This window comes from Corythoichthys intestinalis, chromosome 17 (assembly GCF_030265065.1).
Source record: "Corythoichthys intestinalis isolate RoL2023-P3 chromosome 17, ASM3026506v1, whole genome shotgun sequence".
Classification (NCBI taxonomy): Eukaryota; Metazoa; Chordata; class Actinopteri; order Syngnathiformes; family Syngnathidae; genus Corythoichthys; species Corythoichthys intestinalis.
Window position 1 is genome coordinate 44,875,307 of NC_080411.1, and position 20,240 is coordinate 44,895,546.

Here is a 20,240-nt window from a genome sequence, read left to right on the forward strand (position 1 = left end):
CCTGAAGGTTCGTGTAGGGGTCATTTGCATCAACTCTACAGTGCCAACTAGTGGCGACAGAAAGAAGTTTTAAAAAAGGCCTTTCCTATTGGGTTTTTCCAACATAGAGTGAGGAAATTTGGGGAGTTGATACCTTGTGCAAAACTGCTCCAAAAAGTCTCTTGCACCCATTTTCCAAATCCAACAGGAAATCGGGTATTTTGGATCAAATGTGAAATTTTTATCGGTTCACAGTAGGAGTTTACATTTGGAGGCTTGAACATGCACGAAAACTCACAAAAATTTCGACATACATGCGGCTTTGCATAACGTTCAATAATCTTGCAACGTTACGAAAAAATGTAACAAAATGGCTCAGTGGCGCCCCCTTGAAATTTTCAAAAAGGCCTCTCCATTTAGGTTTTTTCAACGTAGATGGATGAAATTCAGAGAGTCAATACCTTGTACAAAACTGCTCCAAAAAGTCTCTTGCATGCGTATTCCAAACCCAACAGGAAATCGGGTATTTTGGATTGAATGTGAATTTTTTATCGATTTACAGTGTGCACATTTTACACCTTGGCACCTAGGGAATTAGTTTGATCATTCTCAAAATTGGCGAGACTGTTCATGAGGCATATGAAATCTTAAGTTATCAAAATGGTGTGTTTTCATTCACGGGCCTGACCTGGGCGGGGTGCCAAAGTCGGCCATTTTTTCGCCAAAACACCGAATTCGGAAAATGACTGATAACTCCCTCATACAACGTTCAATCTATTTTAAATCTGCCATGTGTGTGAGGTATACCAGCCTGAGCAGGACTGGATTGAAAATTTACCATTTGTGCCTGGCGCCTCCTAGTGGGAACAGGAAATGCCCTTTTTTACGGTGACACACTCCTCCTCCAAGGGAAAAAATTAATCGACCTCAAACCTGCATAAGGGAAGCCTTAAGACCTGTCTTCAGGTGCCTGATGAAAAATATTGAAGTTTCGTTGAAGCGGAGGGGTCCAAACAGGAAAGTGAAAATGACTGTCAATAATTTTTCTCTCCAAAAATTTTGAACAGTCATAACTCGGCAGATATACAACATATCTGCGGCAAACTTCCCGTGCTTGTTGAGAGTCATACCCTGAAGGGCCTTGTAGGGGTCATTTGCATCAAACCTACAGCGCCAACTAGTGGCAATAGAAAGTCACTCGTTTTTCCAATACATGTTCAGTTCTTTTCAGGTTGGTCATTGTAGTTTCAAGACCTATTAAAATACTTATTTACGGCCCATGTCCACGTGTCTCTGTCTGTTGCCGTGACGACCCTTTGTTCGCCATTTAAAGGAAATATTTTTTTTCAGAGACTCAGGCAGCTTATAGAGCCACAGTATTTGGCACACTTGGTCGAATTGGCCGAGTTAGAAGATTAATTTTGGGTTTTGAATAAGGGCTTGGCTGCACAGCTCAGTAGTGGCTCCTTTTTTGTAGTACTCTCTCCAATAGGGGTTTTTATCTCTTGGGTGTGGGAATGTAAATAGGCGACTTTCGAGCATGTTAGGTTCTAATGAGATAATTAGAGAGGAGGATCTGCCACCAGCCTGACCTGCACACAGTCCGAGTTGCGTGACGTCCGAGTTGCGCTAGATTGCGAGGGCCCGTTCAGTCCTGCTTGCAGGCCTAGTTTTTCTATTGTGCCTTCTGCCCATTTCAATGTTTCCTGTGATGCGGTAATTTCACCACAGACTCTAGTCTCACTCACCCTCCTGCAGACCAGCGCGCTACCTGAAGGTGCTATTTTTAGCCTCCGCAATTGAGCGACGTTACGGTGATGAGTCAACGTCATGAAAAGACAAAACCCTCCAGTCGCATTTTAGAAAGAAGGAGAAAGAAGAGGAGCATAAAAGTGAAAAGGACAGAGGTTTGTTGTGATAAAAAAAACTTTTTCCAACTGCATAAATACGTATACTTAGCGCAATTGCAAGCTAGCGGTTTACATAGAGTTCATATGACATCGTGCTAAAGCTAAATTATACTGTATACTGTAATTGTACTACTATTAGCCAGGTCTGTTGTTTTAGAAATATTTATAGTATTCAACCAGCTGTGGAATAGTTTCAGTTAAATTTACTTCCCCTCCCATTTTAGAGAAAGTTGGACAAAGTGTATAGACCCTACCCACGTAACGTCACAACTCCTTCCTCCTGACTGGTGCCGCCCAATTGTCCGTCAACACATCATGTTTCCCTGTTACGGCTACGTACATTCCTCCTATTTACGACGTGTTTTTCTGTTCGTTAACATTAATAATCAAAATGAAAGCATGTGTGGCGGTCGGTTGCAATAACAGAGAAGATAGACGGAGAAGACGGAGAGACTTGAAGTTCTACCGGATTCCGAGAGACCCGGAGAGAAGAGAGCGAGATGGGCTGCTGCAATTCGACAAGAAAACTGGGCTCCAAACGATTACCACAGATTATGTAGTAGTCATTTTATATCTGGTAAGATGCATTTAATATATATTTAGAGGGTTTTGGGCTGACAACCACAATTAAGATCATTGCTAGGCTAATCGCTGACAACATACACGTATGTATGTAGTGAGAGTGCTATCGCTAAACCATATAAACATTAAAAGCCCTAACTCCATTGACAAACGGCATGAAATACATTAGACTTGACAGTGGATGTTAGCAATAACAAAAGATTTTGAATTGAAAATTTCGTAACTCACCTTTCCAAGCACAAGATAGATTCCTGCCGAATTTTCGTGGACGAGGACCTGTTTCACCCAACCAGCAACTAAGTATTTATAAGCCTCCAAGCTCTTAAAGTTTTTCAAACTTTCGTGAGAATAGGCTGATTTTGTATGGACAAGTTAGTTGTACATATCAGGCTAGCTAGCAGATGTCAGGCAAATACGGCGGAGACAGCGGGTCGAAAAACATCAATTTAGGCATCAAATATGGATCTGGGGAATGGATAAACTGAAGCTTTTCCACATAACGCCTTTTATGCAACGCATCAAGTGAGTTTACGGCATCCGAAAGCACCGGGTCTTCCATGAAATGCATTATAAATTGCTCGATCAATTGAAACCATTGATAATACAGACACAAAATGACGGACAAGGGGGCGGAACCATACAGCGAGCACGTGATTTTGTGACGTCGGTGGGTAGGGTCTATAGGTGACTAAAATTGTGTCTTTCTGATTTTCATGTGATGTGAAGCACTTTCGTCTTAAATTTTGCTATTAAACGTGCCTTGCCTAAAAGTGCCAAGGTTAATTAAATAAATACACTATTAAATAAGCAATTAATAATTTCATAATTCTGTGGTACAGGGGAATAAAAGTGCCATGGATTTAAATGCAAACATTTGTTGTTAAATGTGTCAATAATTCATTAAAATGGCAATTCTGTTCATGTACAAAAATATTCAATTTATTGTGTTTGTTATCATATATTTCTTAATTCATTATTATTGGATGGTCCTGTGTAGCTGCAGTGCTAAATGAATTTATTTTAGTTTCCAACTTCGCACGTCAAAGATAGTGGCCGGATCCTAACACCTGATCGAGCCGGTGTTCTGCCAAAATCTCCCACATCGTCGAAACGTTCTACATTAGTCGAATTTGACACCCAAAGTACTACAGTGCGCTCTAAACTTGTTTTGTTTAGATGCATACAGGAATAACGTACTAAAAAAATGCCTGCAGAAAATACTTAAATGTAGTTATATCAAATAAGGACGGTTTAAATACGCTACGTGACTAATGAGGTCAACTGCTTCAAAGCTAACACAAAAAACACTGGTTATGAGAGGGTAATACATGCAAAAAGTATCTTTGAGGCAGTGAAAAGGTTCTAAATAACTAAATAAAAACCAAAATAGTGAGTACTCGCCGCTTCTAACCGATGTGCGCATGCGTGTGGATGCATGCGCAAGCGTAATGAGCATTGTGTAGGACGTTTCGCCGCGTAGTAAGGAATGGCCGAACACCGTGTACAGTAGGCTGCAAGAATTCACAATCAACAGCTTTTTGACTAATATAATGTAACATTCCACTTTCTTCTCTTTGTAGATGCGCTTCTGAAATATTTTCCTTTCCCCTGTACATCCCGGGCCATCTTTTACAGCCAACTTATCCACATACAGTGGGGCAAATACGGTAGGTATTTAGTCAACCACTAATTGTACAAGTTCTCCCACTTGAAAATATTAGAGAAGCCTGTAATTGTCAACACGGTTAAACTTCAACCATGAGAGACAGAATGCGGAAAAAAACTGAAAATCACATTGTTTGATTTTTAAATAATTTATTTGCAAATCATTGTGGAAAATAGGTATTTGGACAATACCAAAAGTTCATCTCAATACTTTGTTATGTACCCTTTGTTGCCAATAACGGAGGCCAAACGTTTTCTGTTACTCTTCACAAGCTTTTCACACACTGTTGCTGGTATTTTGGCCCATTCCTCTATGCAGATCTCCTCTAGAGCAGTGATGTTTTGGGGCTGTCGTTGGGAAACACGGACTTTCAACTCCCTCCGCAGATTTTCTATGGAGTTGAGACCTGGAAACTGGCTAGGCCACTCCAGGACCTTGAAATGCTTCTTACGAAGCCACTCCTTTGTTGCCCTGGCTGTGTGTTTGGGATCATTGTCATGCTGAAAGACCCAGCCATGTCTCATCTTCAATGCCCTTGCTGATGCAAGGAGATTTTCACTCAAAATCTCTCGATACATGGCCCCATTCATTCTTTCCTTAACACAGATCAGTCGTCCTGGTCCCTTTGCAGAAAAACAGCCCCAAAGCATGATGTTTCCACCCCCATGCTTCACAGTGGATATGGTGCAATTCAGTTTTCTTTTTCCTCCAAACAAGAGAACCTGTGTTTCTCCCAAAAAGTTCTATTTTGGTTTCATCTGACCATAACACATTCTCCCAGTCCTCTTCTGGATCATCCAAATGCTCTCTAGCGAACAACAGACGGGCCTGGCGTGTATTTTCTTCAGCAGGTACTTTCTTCAGCAGGGGGACACGTCTGGCAGTGCAGGATTTGAGTCCCTGGCGGCGCATTGTGTTACTGATAGTAGCCATTGTTACTGTGGTCCCAGCTCTTTGTAGGTCATTCACTAGGTCCCCCCGTGTGTTTCTGGGATTTTCGCTCCCCGTTGTTGTTATCATTTTGACGCCACGGGGTGAGTTGAAAGTCCGTGTTGCCCAACGACAGCCCAAAACATCACTGCTCTAGAGGAGATCTGCATGGAAGAATGGGCCAAAATACCAGCAACAGTGTGTGAAAAGCTAGTGAAGAGTTACAGAAAATGTTTGGCCTCCGTTCTTGCCAACAAAGAGTACATAACAAAGTATTGAGATTAACTTTTGGTATAGACCAAATACTCATTTTCCACCATGGATTGCAACTAAATTCTTTTAAAAAAATCAAACAATGTGATTTTCTGTCCCCCCCCCCCCCCCCCCCCCACACACATTCTGTCTCTCATGGTTGAGGTTTATCCATGTTGACAATTACAGGCCTCTCTAATATTTTCAAGTGGTAGAACTTGCACAATTAGTGGTTGACTAAATACTTATTTACCCCACTGCAAGCACCAAGTTCAAGCCCACCAAGTCCAGTGCCTTCCCACACACAAACTGCCAGTGGAGAAAGAATTGCACCTTCTAAAACAGCTGTCATATGTGCAATAGATGCTTTTGCATCAGTGAAAACAAGGCGAGTAAGGTTATAGATCAAGGTGGGGAAAAAACGTTGAATTTTAAAGTGTTCTGTGTGTGTTTAAATAAGTTTGTGCGGGCGGTTGTTAATAATATTGTAATAATAATTGTAATTTATTTCATTTATTTATGTGTTTTGATTGGTGTTTTTGAATAGTTATTAGAGCATTTTTCTTCTAATTTCAGCACTTGTTTGTTGTTGTTGTTTTTAGATAATAAATTACAAAGAGATAATGTGCTTTTTCAGTGTGAGTGTTTCAATGTTTGCAGTGAAAATAGCTAGGGGGGAGGGCTGCAGCAAATATGTTGCCTAGGGTACCAAATTGGTCAGGAACGGCCCTGGAGTAACTATCGACTAAAACTAGATGAAGACGAACACATTTTGAAATGACTAAAATGTGACTAAGACTAATCAGTATTTAAATCCAAAAGACTAGTATTGTGATCCAAAAGACTAAGACAAAACTAAAAGGGCTGCCAAAAAAACACTAATGCGAAGATGACATGTTGACTTATCTTCGTAGTACTGAACACTTCAGACCTCGTGTACAGCTAAAAACGGCTAGCATTGTGTAGTTAAATTATACTCACCTTTGATAAGGTTAACATAGGTCTTGCCCCAAGTGTCCCGGTGTTGGGTGGTGAGAATACCCACCTGCTCAACATTGGTTTGTAGGGAGGAGCTGCAGATGCGTTCTAGCTGAACACAGAGCTGCTCAGCTGTTAAGGGCGTCCCATCACTGTTATACACATCCAGCACAAAGAACTACATTTAAAACGAGAGAAGGAAATATATTACATGCAGTAAAGGAGCAGAAACAGATGTTCATTTTCAATTCTTTGTCCTCATGCAGTAAAATCCCCGAAATCCCCTGGTTTGTCTTTGATTAGAAGCATAATGTTTTTGCTGCTTGTTCAGCTATTTAGGATATGACGGTAAAACTGAGTAAAGAAGACAAAGGCCTACGACAGTAGACCATATTTGTACAATTCACCTGAAAATTATGTACAACAGTGATGTGTTTCGGGGGCTTGGAGCTTTTGGCATGGTTCACCACAGCGTCTCTTTTCAAACCAGGGATTCGGCAGGACGATAGGACTTCATAGTACTGATTCATACACAGTGGCTTCCCTCCCAGGTACTCTACCGGTATTGTCTCACTGCAGTAGTACAAAAGGTGTTGTTGATTTTAACCAGACACAGCGTTTATGATGAAGACTCGTGTGTATTCAACAAGAAAAAGGAAAGACAAGTCAAATGTCAATTTATGAAAATTTTAAACATATTCCGAACTTCACCCTGAATGTGTTGTTGTTGCGACTTTAGGCGTTAAATAAGCAAACCGTAAACGTACAACTGTAGTGGTGGACACCCTATGCATTGAAGTAGTGTAATCTATACATGCTATTGCTATAAAAATTAAAGCCAAAATTTCATTCATTGAAGCGGAGCAATAGTAAAGCAAAACTATTTAGTAAACATGAAGTGAAAATAAAAATAATAGATACATCATTACATGTGCTCACTTGTCAATCATCGTCTTGAAATCCAAAACACCTGCAATCAGTTTGGCAGCAAACCTATCGATCAAAAATACATTATGCACAGTTGTAGAAGGCCACAGTGTATTCCAAAAGCAATCTTTGCATCATGTAAGTGATCACCTTATTTGTCCCTGCTTATCATTGAAGTTCATTTGCGGCAAAACCAACCCAGGACTCGAATGGATCACCACAGGCAAACGATAGTCGAGGTAAGCGACCTGCACCCACCATTCTGACAACTACAAAGACACAGCGAAAAATTTGACATTGTATGACCATAATGATTTCATAAAAATAAAGTTCTGTAAACAGTATCGAAACACAATACATAGACTTCATAATGTACTGACGGCTTGCACTGCGCCTTGCATTCAAGTAGGGGACTGCCCACATCAAGAGGAGCTATTCACAGACACGCTTGCAGTGATCTGACGCCATATTTCTATTGAAAAAGCTCGAAAACGAAAGTTTTAACGCATACAAACAGGAAGGATTGTCTCAGGAGTGATTTGTTCGAGGATTCAAGGTAATTATTATTTTTTTCGTACCATGCATGCATTTTGAAACGTTGTGAAAAAAAATCAACGAGAGAATTAGCCGCTACTGCATTGGCATCATAGTTCGCAATATTTACGTAAACTAAATGCTAACTGCAGTTTTTTTGCTTTTAACCATGAATCAAGACTTTTTTATGTCCATATCTATATAGAATTAGGGGATTTTAAGCATTTATTCACAAGAATTTTCACCGGAAAAGCTCTGTTTACATCAGGCAGCCGCTAGATACATTCACTAACAGACTAGCATTGTACTTCGACATATTTACGTAAAATAAACGCTAACTGCACGTTTTTTTGCTTTTAACCAAGAATTGAGACTTTTTTATGTCCATATCTATAAAGAATTTAGGGAATTAAACATTTATTCACAAGAATTTTCACCGGAAAAGCTCTGTTTACCTCAGGCAGCTGCTAGCTACCTTAACTAACAGACTACCATTGTACTTCGACATAACTGTATTTACATAAAAGAATGAATAAATGCTAACTACACTTTTTTTTTTCTTTTAACCAAGAATCAAGACTGTTTTACCCCCGTATCTATAAAGAATTCAGGGATTTAAGCATTTATTCAAAATAATTTTCACCAGAAAAGCTATTTATATTAGGTGGCCGCTAACTACATTCACTAACAGACTAGCATTGTACTTCGACATATTTACGTAAAATAAATTATGCTGGCCGTTTTTGTTTTTTTGCTTTTAACAAAGAATCAAGACTGTTTTACGTCCATATCTATAAAGAATTCAGGGATTTAAGCATTTATTCACAAGATTTTTCAACGAAAAAAGCTCTTTGTCTGGGATGGTCAGCTTTTGACCGCCTCGCCAACAATGCAGGCCCCCGATTTATCGGCCCTGTGCACCACGTCCCTTCAATATCATAATAAAATCTATGCATATCAATATAATTTGCAACCTCGAGGAAGTATGTCTTTCACTTCTTCTTGTTCTTGTTTTTTCCTCAAACAAGCTCACCCAATTCTCTGTATTTTGCGCTCTCCTCTCCAGGCCTTTCTGCAGCCTTTCACCAATTCCTCCAGGTTTTTGAAAGTCATCCACTATTTCCTTTGTGTGCATCAGCTCATCCGCCTCTACGATGGGCTCCAGGGCTGTGATGTAGCGCTCAAACGTCTGTTGTAGAGGGGGAACAGGCAGACTGGGCAACCCCTTCTGATGGGTCAGGTATCTCCCACTGATACGAGTTGCTGAAACTGGCTTCACCAAGTGGCAGGGTTTGACCAAACCAGATGGTTTTGCCATCCCCACCTTTACCTGGAAGACAAAATGAGTGACTGTTTGGATCTGTTTGTCATTGGTCTTGCAAATTTCGGGCATATTATGTTCATTTATAAAAAGATTATGTTTCTCTTAGTGTGGCGCCTTTGTGCATTCAAATGGTCCAAATCTTTGGAATTTTAACATCCCAACAGAAAACATTCTTAGATATCCGTCTTCCGCCATGAAATCAAATAAATTATCTTTTTTTTTTCTTTCAATACAGACATTTGAAAATGTCTGTTGACTTTGGAAATGCAATGAGCAACATTTGTCCAACAGTGATGTGTGCACGAACGCGTTCAATGAACGATCGTTCATGAACATGTTCATATTTTGGGCAAATGTGAACTTAACGCATCATATTTTGTCACATGAACGTTACTGTGAACGCGCCCATTCTTGCGGTTGTGAGCGGCGTTCATAACCTTGTTCATTGTCAAGTACTGGTGTTGTACAGCAAAGAATATACAGGACTACTGCGGTTAGAGGTGCAACACTTAATCGATTAATCAACAACTAATCGATTAGAAAATTAATCGACAACTATTTTGATAACCAATTAATCCTTTAGGACCTTCTTCACCTTAAACTGGTCTAAATTCTTGTAATTGTAACATACATATAACTTCTCAGTTGTAAATATCAGACTCATTCATCATATTTTTGTTAAGTTAAAGTAGGACATAAAAAAAATCAGCTTTTACTTTGGAAAATAACAATTCACATTTTTGCCAATTCTCGGACAGTTTACCGTCTAAACTAGCTTCCTAATAACGTCGCAACACCTAATGGATTAAATCGATTAATATATTAGTTGCCAACAAATTTGATCATCGATACAATTGTAGACTACAGTTAAGTCAGGATGCTATAATAAAATATTTTGGAGGGAAATAGTCATCCATTTTGTCTTCATTGTTACTTACAACATGCCTAAAACAACTTCAAGGTACAGTGAAGAAAATAAGTATTTGAACACCCTGCTATTTTGCATGTTCTCCCACTTAGAAATCATGGAGGAGAAACTTTCATCGTAGGTGCATGTCCACTCTAAGGGAGATAATCTAAATAGTATAATCCAGAAATCACAATGCATGATTTTTTAACAATTTATTTGTGTGATGTAGCTGCAAATAAGTATTTGAACACCTGTCTATCAGCTAGAATACTGACCCTGAAAGACCTGTTATTCCTACTATTAAAAGTCCACCTCCACACCATGCATTATCCTGAATCAGATGCACCTGTTTTACGTCGATAGCTGCATAAAGACATCGTTCTACCCCATACAATCAGTAAGACTCAAACTTGTAACATGGTCAAGATCAAAGAGCTGTCCAAAGACAACAGAGACAAAATTGTACACTTCCACAATGCTAGAAAGGGCTCCAGAGCAATTGTCAAGCAGCTTGGTGAAAAAGGAACACCATCCCTATTGTGAAGCATGGGGGGGTGATAGCGTCAAGCTTTGTGGGTGTTTTTCAGCGCAGGGGACAGGACGAGTGCACTGTATTAAAGGGAGGATGACTTGGGCCCTGTATTGTGAGATTTTTGGGAACAACCCCGAGGTATAGTCAGAGCATTGAAGATGGGTCGTGGCTTGGTCTTCCAACATAACAATGACCCGAAGCACACAGCCAGGAAAACCAAGGAGTGGCTCCGTAAGAAGCATATCAAGGTTCTAGCATGGCCTAGCCAGGCTCCAGACCTAAAGCTTTGAATAAGAAAGAACTACAAAAGATAATAATAATTTAAAACAAAACAACAGCAAAAAAAAAACTACAAGAACAACAAGTTTTTTTTGGAACGATGAACATTAGTTCAAAATTTTGAATTATGAACTATGAACTGAACAGTTCATTTCAAAATTTGTGAACTGCAATCTTAATTAGTTCATGTAAAAAATGAACTTTCCCAACACTGTTGCCCGTTACAGTAGTACCTCTACTCATGAAATTGGCTCTGGAAGTAGTTTCTTAACTTAAAATTCTCTAAGTAGAGACGCATTTTCCATGTAAATGCCCTTGTCCGTTCCAAGCCCCCCAAAATTCAGACATCTTTTATAACGCATAAAAATCCACCAAAACGTGTAACAGATACATGTTACAATTAGGTTATTGCACAATAAACATAAAATCTGACTTGTGCATAATGTAAAAAAAACTGGAATTGAGCAAAAAATAAAAATTAATACACTAATGTAAGCTGTCGGAACATGAGGAGTGAATGAAGAGGACGCTGGGATACACATGTACACATACAGTAAAGGTCCCTCTTAGCCAATTGGATGCCAGGAATGCTAGGCAATAGCCAATGGCAGAGCAGCTATATGTATGCGACCTTCAGTAAACATTGGGAGCTGCGAGTACCAGCCATACTGTTTTTTTCCCCCTTTGTATTCTGAAATTTCTTTCTTAACCAGAGGCAATATTTTCCCATTGAGGTGTATCTTATCCTGAAAATTCTGTATGTAGAGAAGTTCTTAAGTAGAGGTACCACTGATACAGCTTTGGTGTTTTTTTGTTGTTGTGGGTTTTTTTTAAAAGGTTGACCCGGTTTCAAGTTAGGATATGTACAAAGAACTATTGATTTTTGCATCCCCTAATTTAGGCGTGTCTTAAACTGAAAATTTTGTATGTAGAGACGTTCTTATGTAGCGGTACCACCGGATCTTACATTTTATGAACAAACACTGGAACGCAATCACAATTAATTTCTAAGCATTTTCTTCACTGTCAATTTAAAAAAAAAAAAAAAATGTAATAAAGGGTTGAAAACGTGTTTTTCCCTCTAAACAAATCAAAGATTAAACGGGGGGAAAAGCAACAGATTTAATTCGTTATTAAAATAATTTTGAGATGCATTTTGCGATTGACAATATATGGACGCCTGTGTTTGCACCCTGGGATCAATCCAGGGTGTTTTCTGCGTTCTGCCCATTGTCAGTTCGTATAGCATTCATAGATGATAGAAAATTAATGAACTAGTATTTTTGTACGACTCTGCAACTCACCTTTAGGCATCCAAAATGTTGGAGAAACCAAGCTCTAACATGCCTTATTTGACATATATTTTTAAGTAGGGTCGTGATATAATGGGCTACCACAGTTTTACCCATCTTTTCTAATAGTTGTCTTTTTACCAACTATTCAATTAAAGTAAAAATGACAAAATAGTTTTTGGTAAATGTACTGTACAAAAAAATTGCCACCCCTACAGAGGGCATGCTGAACTGTTCAACATAGAAGTGTGACGATAATACACGAATTTTAAAAAGAACGCAACGTGTTTTTTTAGTTTTTTTGTTTTGTTTTTCACAAACATCAACTACATCAAACTATGTTGACAATTATGTGTCAGGGTTTAACATAAAAAAACGTGATCCTAGCCGATAGACAGTGTTGCGCAACCAATGCGGGGAAAAGGGGGATTTTAACTCAGATTTCACTCGGGTGTTTTCAAAACGTTCATTTGATAGAATGTCAGTATTAGGTTAGCATTCACCTCCCTACCATATGCGGAAAAATCCCTCCAAAGAGACTGGAGAGAAGAAAATAAGGATCTTGCTGAAGGTTGAAGTTTAAAACAATTAAAGCAATTAAAAATACTCATGACCTTTCACCCAGTTAGCTGTCGTGTACCCAACATGCTAACAGCTGTTAGCAAACATTGTTAGTGAACTTCTCAACTTGTCAAACACTACAGCCTCAAACGCCTTGTCAAACACTACAGCCTCAAACGCCAGACAATATTATGTTTTATGGCACAAATGATCAAAAGATTATTATCTTTGCAAGCTACCAGTTGCCTTTTGACCTGTTTAACGTGTTAAGAGTCAACTAAACGTCAATTTCTTACCATTCTGCTACAAATGCCCCACATTTTCAGGCTTTGAAACGCCCCCGAGTCAGTGCTCGAAGTCCAAAAAGACGAGATTCCGTCAAATTGTATCTTCTCGTTTCCTGTCCAACCAACAAAGGACAAACTCAAAATAAGCTTTTAGAAATTCGGCAAAAGGTGGATCTGAAACCAAATGTTAAAATGTAGAATAAGTCCCAAATGCGTGCCAAGTAGATAATATGATCACTGATCTGATGTGACTTCAGGACAAGTAACGGAAATTGCACTTTCTGAGTATTTCCGGCACAGGTCTCATGCAATTTTTAACGTTATTTTCACATGAATTTTAATTTGTGAATAAACATTGCAAAGAATCGAAAACTCTGCGTGTGTACTTGCATATTTAAATATATGTGCACATATTTCATATGAATACAGCAGGTTTAAAAAATTGTTCTAATCTCTATACTAATCCAACAATGATGGCGGTAGTGAGCCCTAGTTATTATTTTCTTGCAATCCGCGAAGAAGACTGACATCTTCGACATGGCGGAATCAGACCAGCAGTCAGGTAAAACTGAGCCTGGTGTATATTTTCAGCATCTGTGGACTTTGTTTTGCTTCTGATCATGTTAACATTTAGTAAGATTCGGAGACTTACATTACGTTCACAATATGCATACTCGTGTAACATACACGTTAAATCATTGTATAAATTTTACTACCACAAGTCGTGGGGAGTCCACTAACTAAGCTTTATTGAATGCATGTTTTGATAAATGGTAAATGGTGTTATACTTATAAAGCAGGGTTTTTTTTTTTTTTTTTTTTTTTTTTTGTACTTATGTCAAGCGGACCTTGCATTAGTTTAACGTCTATTTGTTAGGTTAGTGACAATCCTTTCTGGCATGACGATGACCCTTAAATCTGCATCTTAACTGAGTAATTAGCTTTAAATACAGTACAATTTTAAAGACAATTTAGACACCAGTAGTCCAAAAAATACTTGAAAAATACTGACGTGCATGTTTTTTTTTTTTTTTTTTTTTTTTTTTTTTTTTTTTAAATTTCTGGAGAACATTCAAAATATACAGAAACGTGGGAGCTGTTATTCACCTCTGACAGCCTGCCAGGCTGTCACAGGCTGTCTAACCATCAGTTAGATGTTTGAGTCATCATAAACTGGAGCTGCAAGTTTTGTTGATTAATATTAACAAATGTTTTTACAGCTAGAACTCTGAAATCAGCGAGTGCACATGAGACAACACCAAATGACGAACAAAATAAAACAATGAGCTTTTATACGCTTTATTTTACATGTTTTTGTGACTACACATTTGATTGTGACTTAATATTTTATGAACTGTCAGTGTTGTTCTTTTTGTAGGAGCCACTCCTGAGGATGGCACACTTGAGGTCACGACAACCTTTATGGTTCCCAAGAAAGAAATTACTATGGTGCCCGACATGGGCAAGTGGAAGCGGTCTAAGGTGAATAGTCTGTTGGCAAACACAAATTGTAAATGTAAAACTGGGATTCTCTTTCTTGACAAATCAAAGAAGCCAAGTGTGCTTTCATACAGTTGATGCAGGTTTTCCCATTATCGTAAATAACAGTCTGACTATCATGAAAATATTTCGTCAACTAACAGTTCTTTCATAACGATGACGAGACGAAAACAAGCTAAAAACGTGTTTTAGGAGACTACAACATAACGACACGAATGCCAATTTTTCATCTAACGAGACAAGAACGAGACAAAAATGCGCCATAGTTTCTGTCAAGTTCACAATGTGTAACATTTTATGTGTTGTTAGCCTGCAACGTAGCAGTTTCTGGTTGTGTCACTCATGTGACATGCTGCGCTCCCCCAAGTAAACTACTACTGTTCCCTCCAGTGTCTCCATTGCTTGTTTTGAGACACACACCGTTTGCCTGGCACGGCCAGACTGTTCTTCCTGTATTTTTCAAACACTGAGAGAAAAGTCTGGGAACCAGCCCATTAATGGCCTCTCGAGCAGGTACAAAATCAATCGACAAATCAGATTCGTTTATTTGCGTGACGTGTTCTTAACGAGCAACGTCACTCTTGCGCGTCGGAAGTCGTCTCCACAATAACACAGATGGTGAACAGGAGAGCCGAGAATATGTTCCAATTCACGGTAAAATCACGGTTTTAAATTACCAAAAACACATCGACACGAGTCATTGACAACAGTCTGTCTCTCGCTAGCCATGTTGAATAAACTCCGCTCTCCTCGTATGTTTACTTCCGAGCGCAAGTCCCTCGTCCTGCCCTCGTCGTTTTACTAACGTCACCTCTGCCCGTCGCTGATTGGTCCACTCCGCTGTCTGTTTGCTGTGGCTTGCTCCGCCCTGGAAATTGTATCCACTGAATGGTGGCCAGACTCAATAGCTGGAACAGCGGTGAGTCTGGTGTACCAGGCAAACACACCAAAGGATTTGTTGTCTAATCTTGGCAAGAGAGAATATGCAATGTTGCTTTAGCCTTTCAAGGTCTGTGCTGACTGCTGAGTGATCGTCTCACACACACCAAATTTGACTGATAGCATTCACATTTGCGTTAGCATTTGGGTATTGCTAACAACGAGCATCTTCTTAAACTCCTGGACAACTTTTTTTATGTACAGTTCGTGGCGTCCAGGTGGGTAAAATTAATTGAAAATAATTAGGGGTGCACGATATAGGGATGTCCCGATCCAGGTTTTTGCACTTCAGATCCGATACAGATATTGTTTTGCACTTCCGATTCGATACCGATACTGGCCGATACCGGCCTATCTGAGCATGTATTAAAGTTTAAAGTTATTTAGCCTCCTTACTTAGTTGTCAGACTCATGTTGAAAAGGGTTTTAGTACTCTTGATAACAACTAGCCAGCTGAATTAGGTGAGTTTGAATAACACACAATGGTTGGTAACAAGATACTGACCTGTTTATTCAGTGACAAACACAAAACATTCTAAATAACAAACAGAAATGGCATAGTCAGTCAGTAAAACGTGCAAATAATATTGTAAACTGTCAGTGGAAAATCCCACAAACTTCCCAAGCTAATAGATGTTTTTAATGTTTCGTGCATTAGTTACAAAAATTGTATGAAAAGCCTCTGAGGTTTAAATAAACGACTATTTCAGTATCAAGTTAACATTTTAAAACGGTAAATAAAATACTTAAGTCCCCATTCTTTATCAGCAGTTTTAAACTACATTCAATTCATTTAATTTTGTGAATCAACTGTTAAAGTTGTTAAAATTGTTCCCGTTATTCCTTAATTTCCCTTCCGTCTACTTTCGACATGTGAAAGTTTTAAAACTGTTTTGAAGATAGATTCAAGTCAAGATTTTGCCGATTTAGGAGTTTTTTAGATAAAAAGTTAATTAGGTTCGCTTGGAAGGTTCACTACAACAGCCTACAAGGGAAGTCTCCTGCTTTAAGATGGCGGCTGTTTACCAACGCACGTAGTTTTCAATGCATGTGTTGCCAACGGCGTCGAGTCTGTCATTTTGCATCTAGTTCTATATACATATGATATCTATTAGACAAGCATGATGTTTATGCTGCATTCCAGAGAAGTGGGAAGCCGGATTTATCCCACTCGGGTGGTACCAGTTCCGACCTCAAAGCGTTCCAAGCAAATGTAAACAACAATGATGGCTGATCGCGACGAGGTGTTTTTTTATTTTGGCCATCCAAAGACATTTTGACCTCCAGCGAATCTGCCTTCTAATAAGCGAACAAATAGTAGAGGAAAAACGACGGCTGCGTTATAGCCCACACTGTAAACTGCCTTTTTTAGTTACATCCTTTGCTGATCGTCAATATGTGGTTGGTTTGACGAATTATGTCTGTCCATCCATTCATCCATCATGTGCTACTCAAGCGCCCAAAAACAACGCACGCGGGCAAGGGAGAAGTAGCAATATGTCTACATTTTTCTTAACAGACTGATGAGAGTAGAAAGGCGACATCGTAAAGAGCAAACAATTATTTCTCGTCAGCATATGAAAATCTGAGATGAGGGGACGACAGGGAAGATGGCCGGATTATTGGATTATTTTATTTATTAATACCAGTGATTTGCAATGAAATTGTCTAATATCAAAATGTAGTATTGTTTTCATTTCAGGGCAACACATTTGACAACTAGCTATTTACACTTTAGTTTTAACAGGTTACCAAAAATAATAGTGATGAGCATAAAAACAAAAACACAACAGAGCGTGGCGTAAATATGATGTGTTGGTCGTTCCATATTTAGAAATTAAACTTTCGATTTATTTTTATTTTCGTGACAGCAAGCATGCCGCGTTGGCTGGTAGCAGCAGCATTGTGTATGTGATCAAGATCATGTTAAAGAAAGTCCGTGCGCCCCCGAGCCTAAACCCCCACTCCCCCCACAAAAGGAAAATGTTTAACTGTGTCCTAAATCGAAATGCAAGCACGAGCCATGACTTTGAGCCCATAGAAATACGACAGACGACGCGGAAGTTCTCCCTCGCTTTTGCAGCAGCGGGAGGGAGACGAGGCTGGGAAAGCAGAATGATATCGTCTGTCACTCATTTCTGAAACTACGACGAGCAGTCAATGAGGAGCCTGTGTGCAAGAGAGGGAGGGACCAAGCAATGTCACTTCCCGTTCACTAACCGAACGATTCATTTGGGCGGGGAGGAGGATGAGGGGGGCGAACGATTCATTGAACGATTTGTTTGAACGAGTCTTTTTACTGAAAGAACTAGAATGGATTCGTTTCCTCAAGTGAACGACCGATCCCGTCACTACGGTAAATTGGGAGACGGTAATGTAGTGTGTTGAAGGAGTTGAGGAGTGCGGACCGGATTTTGGGGAAACCGAAGCAAAACTGGAATGGATTATGTATATCAGCACGCTGGAAAACCCGGACCGGATTTTTAAAAAACTGGATCGGAAGTCTGGATCGGAACTTTTCCGTGTCGGCCGATCCGATACCGATGCGGATTTTTTTGCCCATATCGGCGTCCGATCCGATCCAAATATCGGATCGGGACATCTCTAGCACGATATCTATTTTTTGAAACCGATATCGCTAACTTCCTGCTCCTCAAGGCCGATACCGGTGCGATAACCGATAATATATATACAGTGGGGCAAATAAGTATTTAGTCAACCACTAATTGTGCAAGTTCTCCCACTTGAAAATATTAGAGGCCTGTAATTGTCAACATGGGTAAACCTCAACCATGAGGGACAGAATGTGAAAAAAAAACCCGAAAATCGCATTGTTTGATTTTTAAAGAATTTATTTGCAAATCATTGTGGAAAAAAAGTATTTGGTCAATACCAAAAGTTCATCTCAGTACTTTTTTATGTACCCTTTGTTGGCAATAACGGAAGCCAAACATTTTCTGTAACTCTTCAAAAGCTTTTCATACACTGTTGCTGGTATTTTGGCCCATTCCTCCATGCAGATCTCCTCTAGAGCAGTGATATTTTGCGGCTGTCGTTGGTAGACATGTGCCGGTTACCGGTTTCACGGTTTACAGTGGTGTGAAAACGTCGCGGTTTCAAAACCACTAAAATTTTCCGTCATACCTTAGTACGGTATTCACTATTTTTCATGTGCCAAAATGCAGCCGAAGTGGCTTGGTGCGGCAGCGCTCACCCTTCCCCTGTTTGTTGCCGTGAGTGTCAGTGACGCTATTCTGCTAAACAGCAAACCCAAAAACAAACCCTCCAAACACAAGGCGTACTTTTCTTCAATTTATTGAGCTCTCAAATCGTGGTGAAATATACAAATGAATACATTTAAAACGTTATACAATTGTATTTTTCCACATGTGAGTAGGTTCAACAGGATAGCAGAAGAACCATGAAAAAGGTCGCCAAAAACAAAACACACATTTTCCTTTCAAATTCAATATACAAACTAACTAAAACTTACAAAGACGAATGTTAGCCTAGGCTAAGCTGGGAGAGCAGCTTCGTCGACGTTTCATGTCTCACAGCCGCTGAGTGAGAAACAAGCTTAAATGAAGGAGGGAGAAAAAAAAAAAAAAGGATTGCGTCAAAGATCGCTAATTGCGAAAGGAGGTCTCACTCCTCACTTTTTGTTTTAGATGAAACCTTTCCTCAACAATATTTACATTTCAACTAACTTATAAAACTAACTTACACCAGACCCGGCTGCAGAAAGAAATTACAGGGGGGGCTTTACATTTTTTGGGGGGGGCACACTTCTTCAATGTAAATTTAGCCGCAACAGTGGCGTTTTTACCCGTTATATTTTCTGATGATAGTGTCAGTCAGTGAAACTGCAGGAGATGGCAGCGCTATCCCTCCATGTTGACTTTCGGCCGCGTCTTTGTCATGGCTTGAGTTCGTCTTTAGTTTCTTGAAAAAAAAACACGGATGTCTATTCCAATTTGAATTAGCAACGGAGGAGCCGCTCAATCGCCATTTCTGTAACCGGGGCTATCCCTATCCAATCGCAGTACACAATAACAGGTGTTGTGCCGAAAAATAGCCGCCCCGCGTGAAATGTCCCCCCTGACGGGAACGCTTATTTATAACGCTTTATTGAGGTGAAAACATCAAATGTTTTCATGGACTCGTTACAGTAATGGATTTACGACTGTAAAATCACTTTTAAATAAATAAATTAGACAAAATACTAGTACTTTATTTTACTAACAAATCGTGGACTGGGCCACAAAACCATCTTTGAACAGAAATGTATTAGTCTACAGGTTTTCACGACAGTATCTCAATGACAATCACACAGTTATGACATTTAGTTCAAGCAGAGTAAAATAATACATATATTCACTGTATAAGAAAGTCGTTTCCATGTCCATCGATTGGTAAGAAAAAGCTGTACGAGTGACGTGTGGGCGCTCAATAATAAAATAAATAAACAAATAAATCAAATAAACGCTCAATAAAGCGTTATAAATAAGCGTTCCCGTCGGGGGGGGGGGGGGGGTGTCATTTCACGCGGGGCGGCTATTTTTCGCCACAACACCGGCTACTCAGCCCGCCCCCCTTATCTGTGATTGGCTAGAAATTGCCTACATTCGCTGCTCTGATTGTTACGACAGATCAAGATAGGATGACGAGAGCAGTGTTTTTCAACCTTTTCTGAGTCACGGGACGTTTTTACGTTGGAAAAAATCTCGCGGCATACCACACCAAAATGTTCCAAAATTACTTTCTGTATAGTATATTTAATTATAAAATAATTCCTCAGTATTTATACTTACTCAGTGTGAAACGTTTAGCAATTAGGCTTGAAAAACTATCAGACAGG

The 20,240-nt window shown here is 39.5% G+C and overlaps 2 protein-coding genes across 2 annotated transcripts in view; one reads left to right on the top strand and one right to left on the bottom strand.

The window, feature by feature from the left end:
• The window catches only part of crata (carnitine O-acetyltransferase a), a 48,816-nt gene extending 35,606 nt beyond the window's left edge, over positions 1–13,210 (bottom strand). Inside the window, exons 1-6 of the mRNA XM_057818863.1 lie at positions 12,953–13,210; positions 8,792–9,088; positions 7,375–7,493; positions 7,237–7,290; positions 6,705–6,870; positions 6,301–6,475 (exon numbers count right to left, since the gene is read on the bottom strand). Of these exons, the coding sequence (XP_057674846.1) occupies positions 6,301–6,475; positions 6,705–6,870; positions 7,237–7,290; positions 7,375–7,493; positions 8,792–9,088; positions 12,953–12,976 (835 nt within the window). The 5' untranslated portion in view covers positions 12,977–13,210. The remainder of the gene's footprint in view (positions 1–6,300; positions 6,476–6,704; positions 6,871–7,236; positions 7,291–7,374; positions 7,494–8,791; positions 9,089–12,952) is intronic.
• Positions 13,211–13,441: 231 nt separating this feature from the next.
• ptpa (protein phosphatase 2 phosphatase activator) overlaps positions 13,442–20,240 on the top strand; it is a 76,159-nt gene continuing 69,360 nt past the window's right edge. The window contains exons 1-2 of the mRNA XM_057818865.1: positions 13,442–13,505; positions 14,322–14,425. Coding sequence (XP_057674848.1) covers positions 13,481–13,505; positions 14,322–14,425 — 129 coding nt within the window. The 5' untranslated portion in view covers positions 13,442–13,480. The remainder of the gene's footprint in view (positions 13,506–14,321; positions 14,426–20,240) is intronic.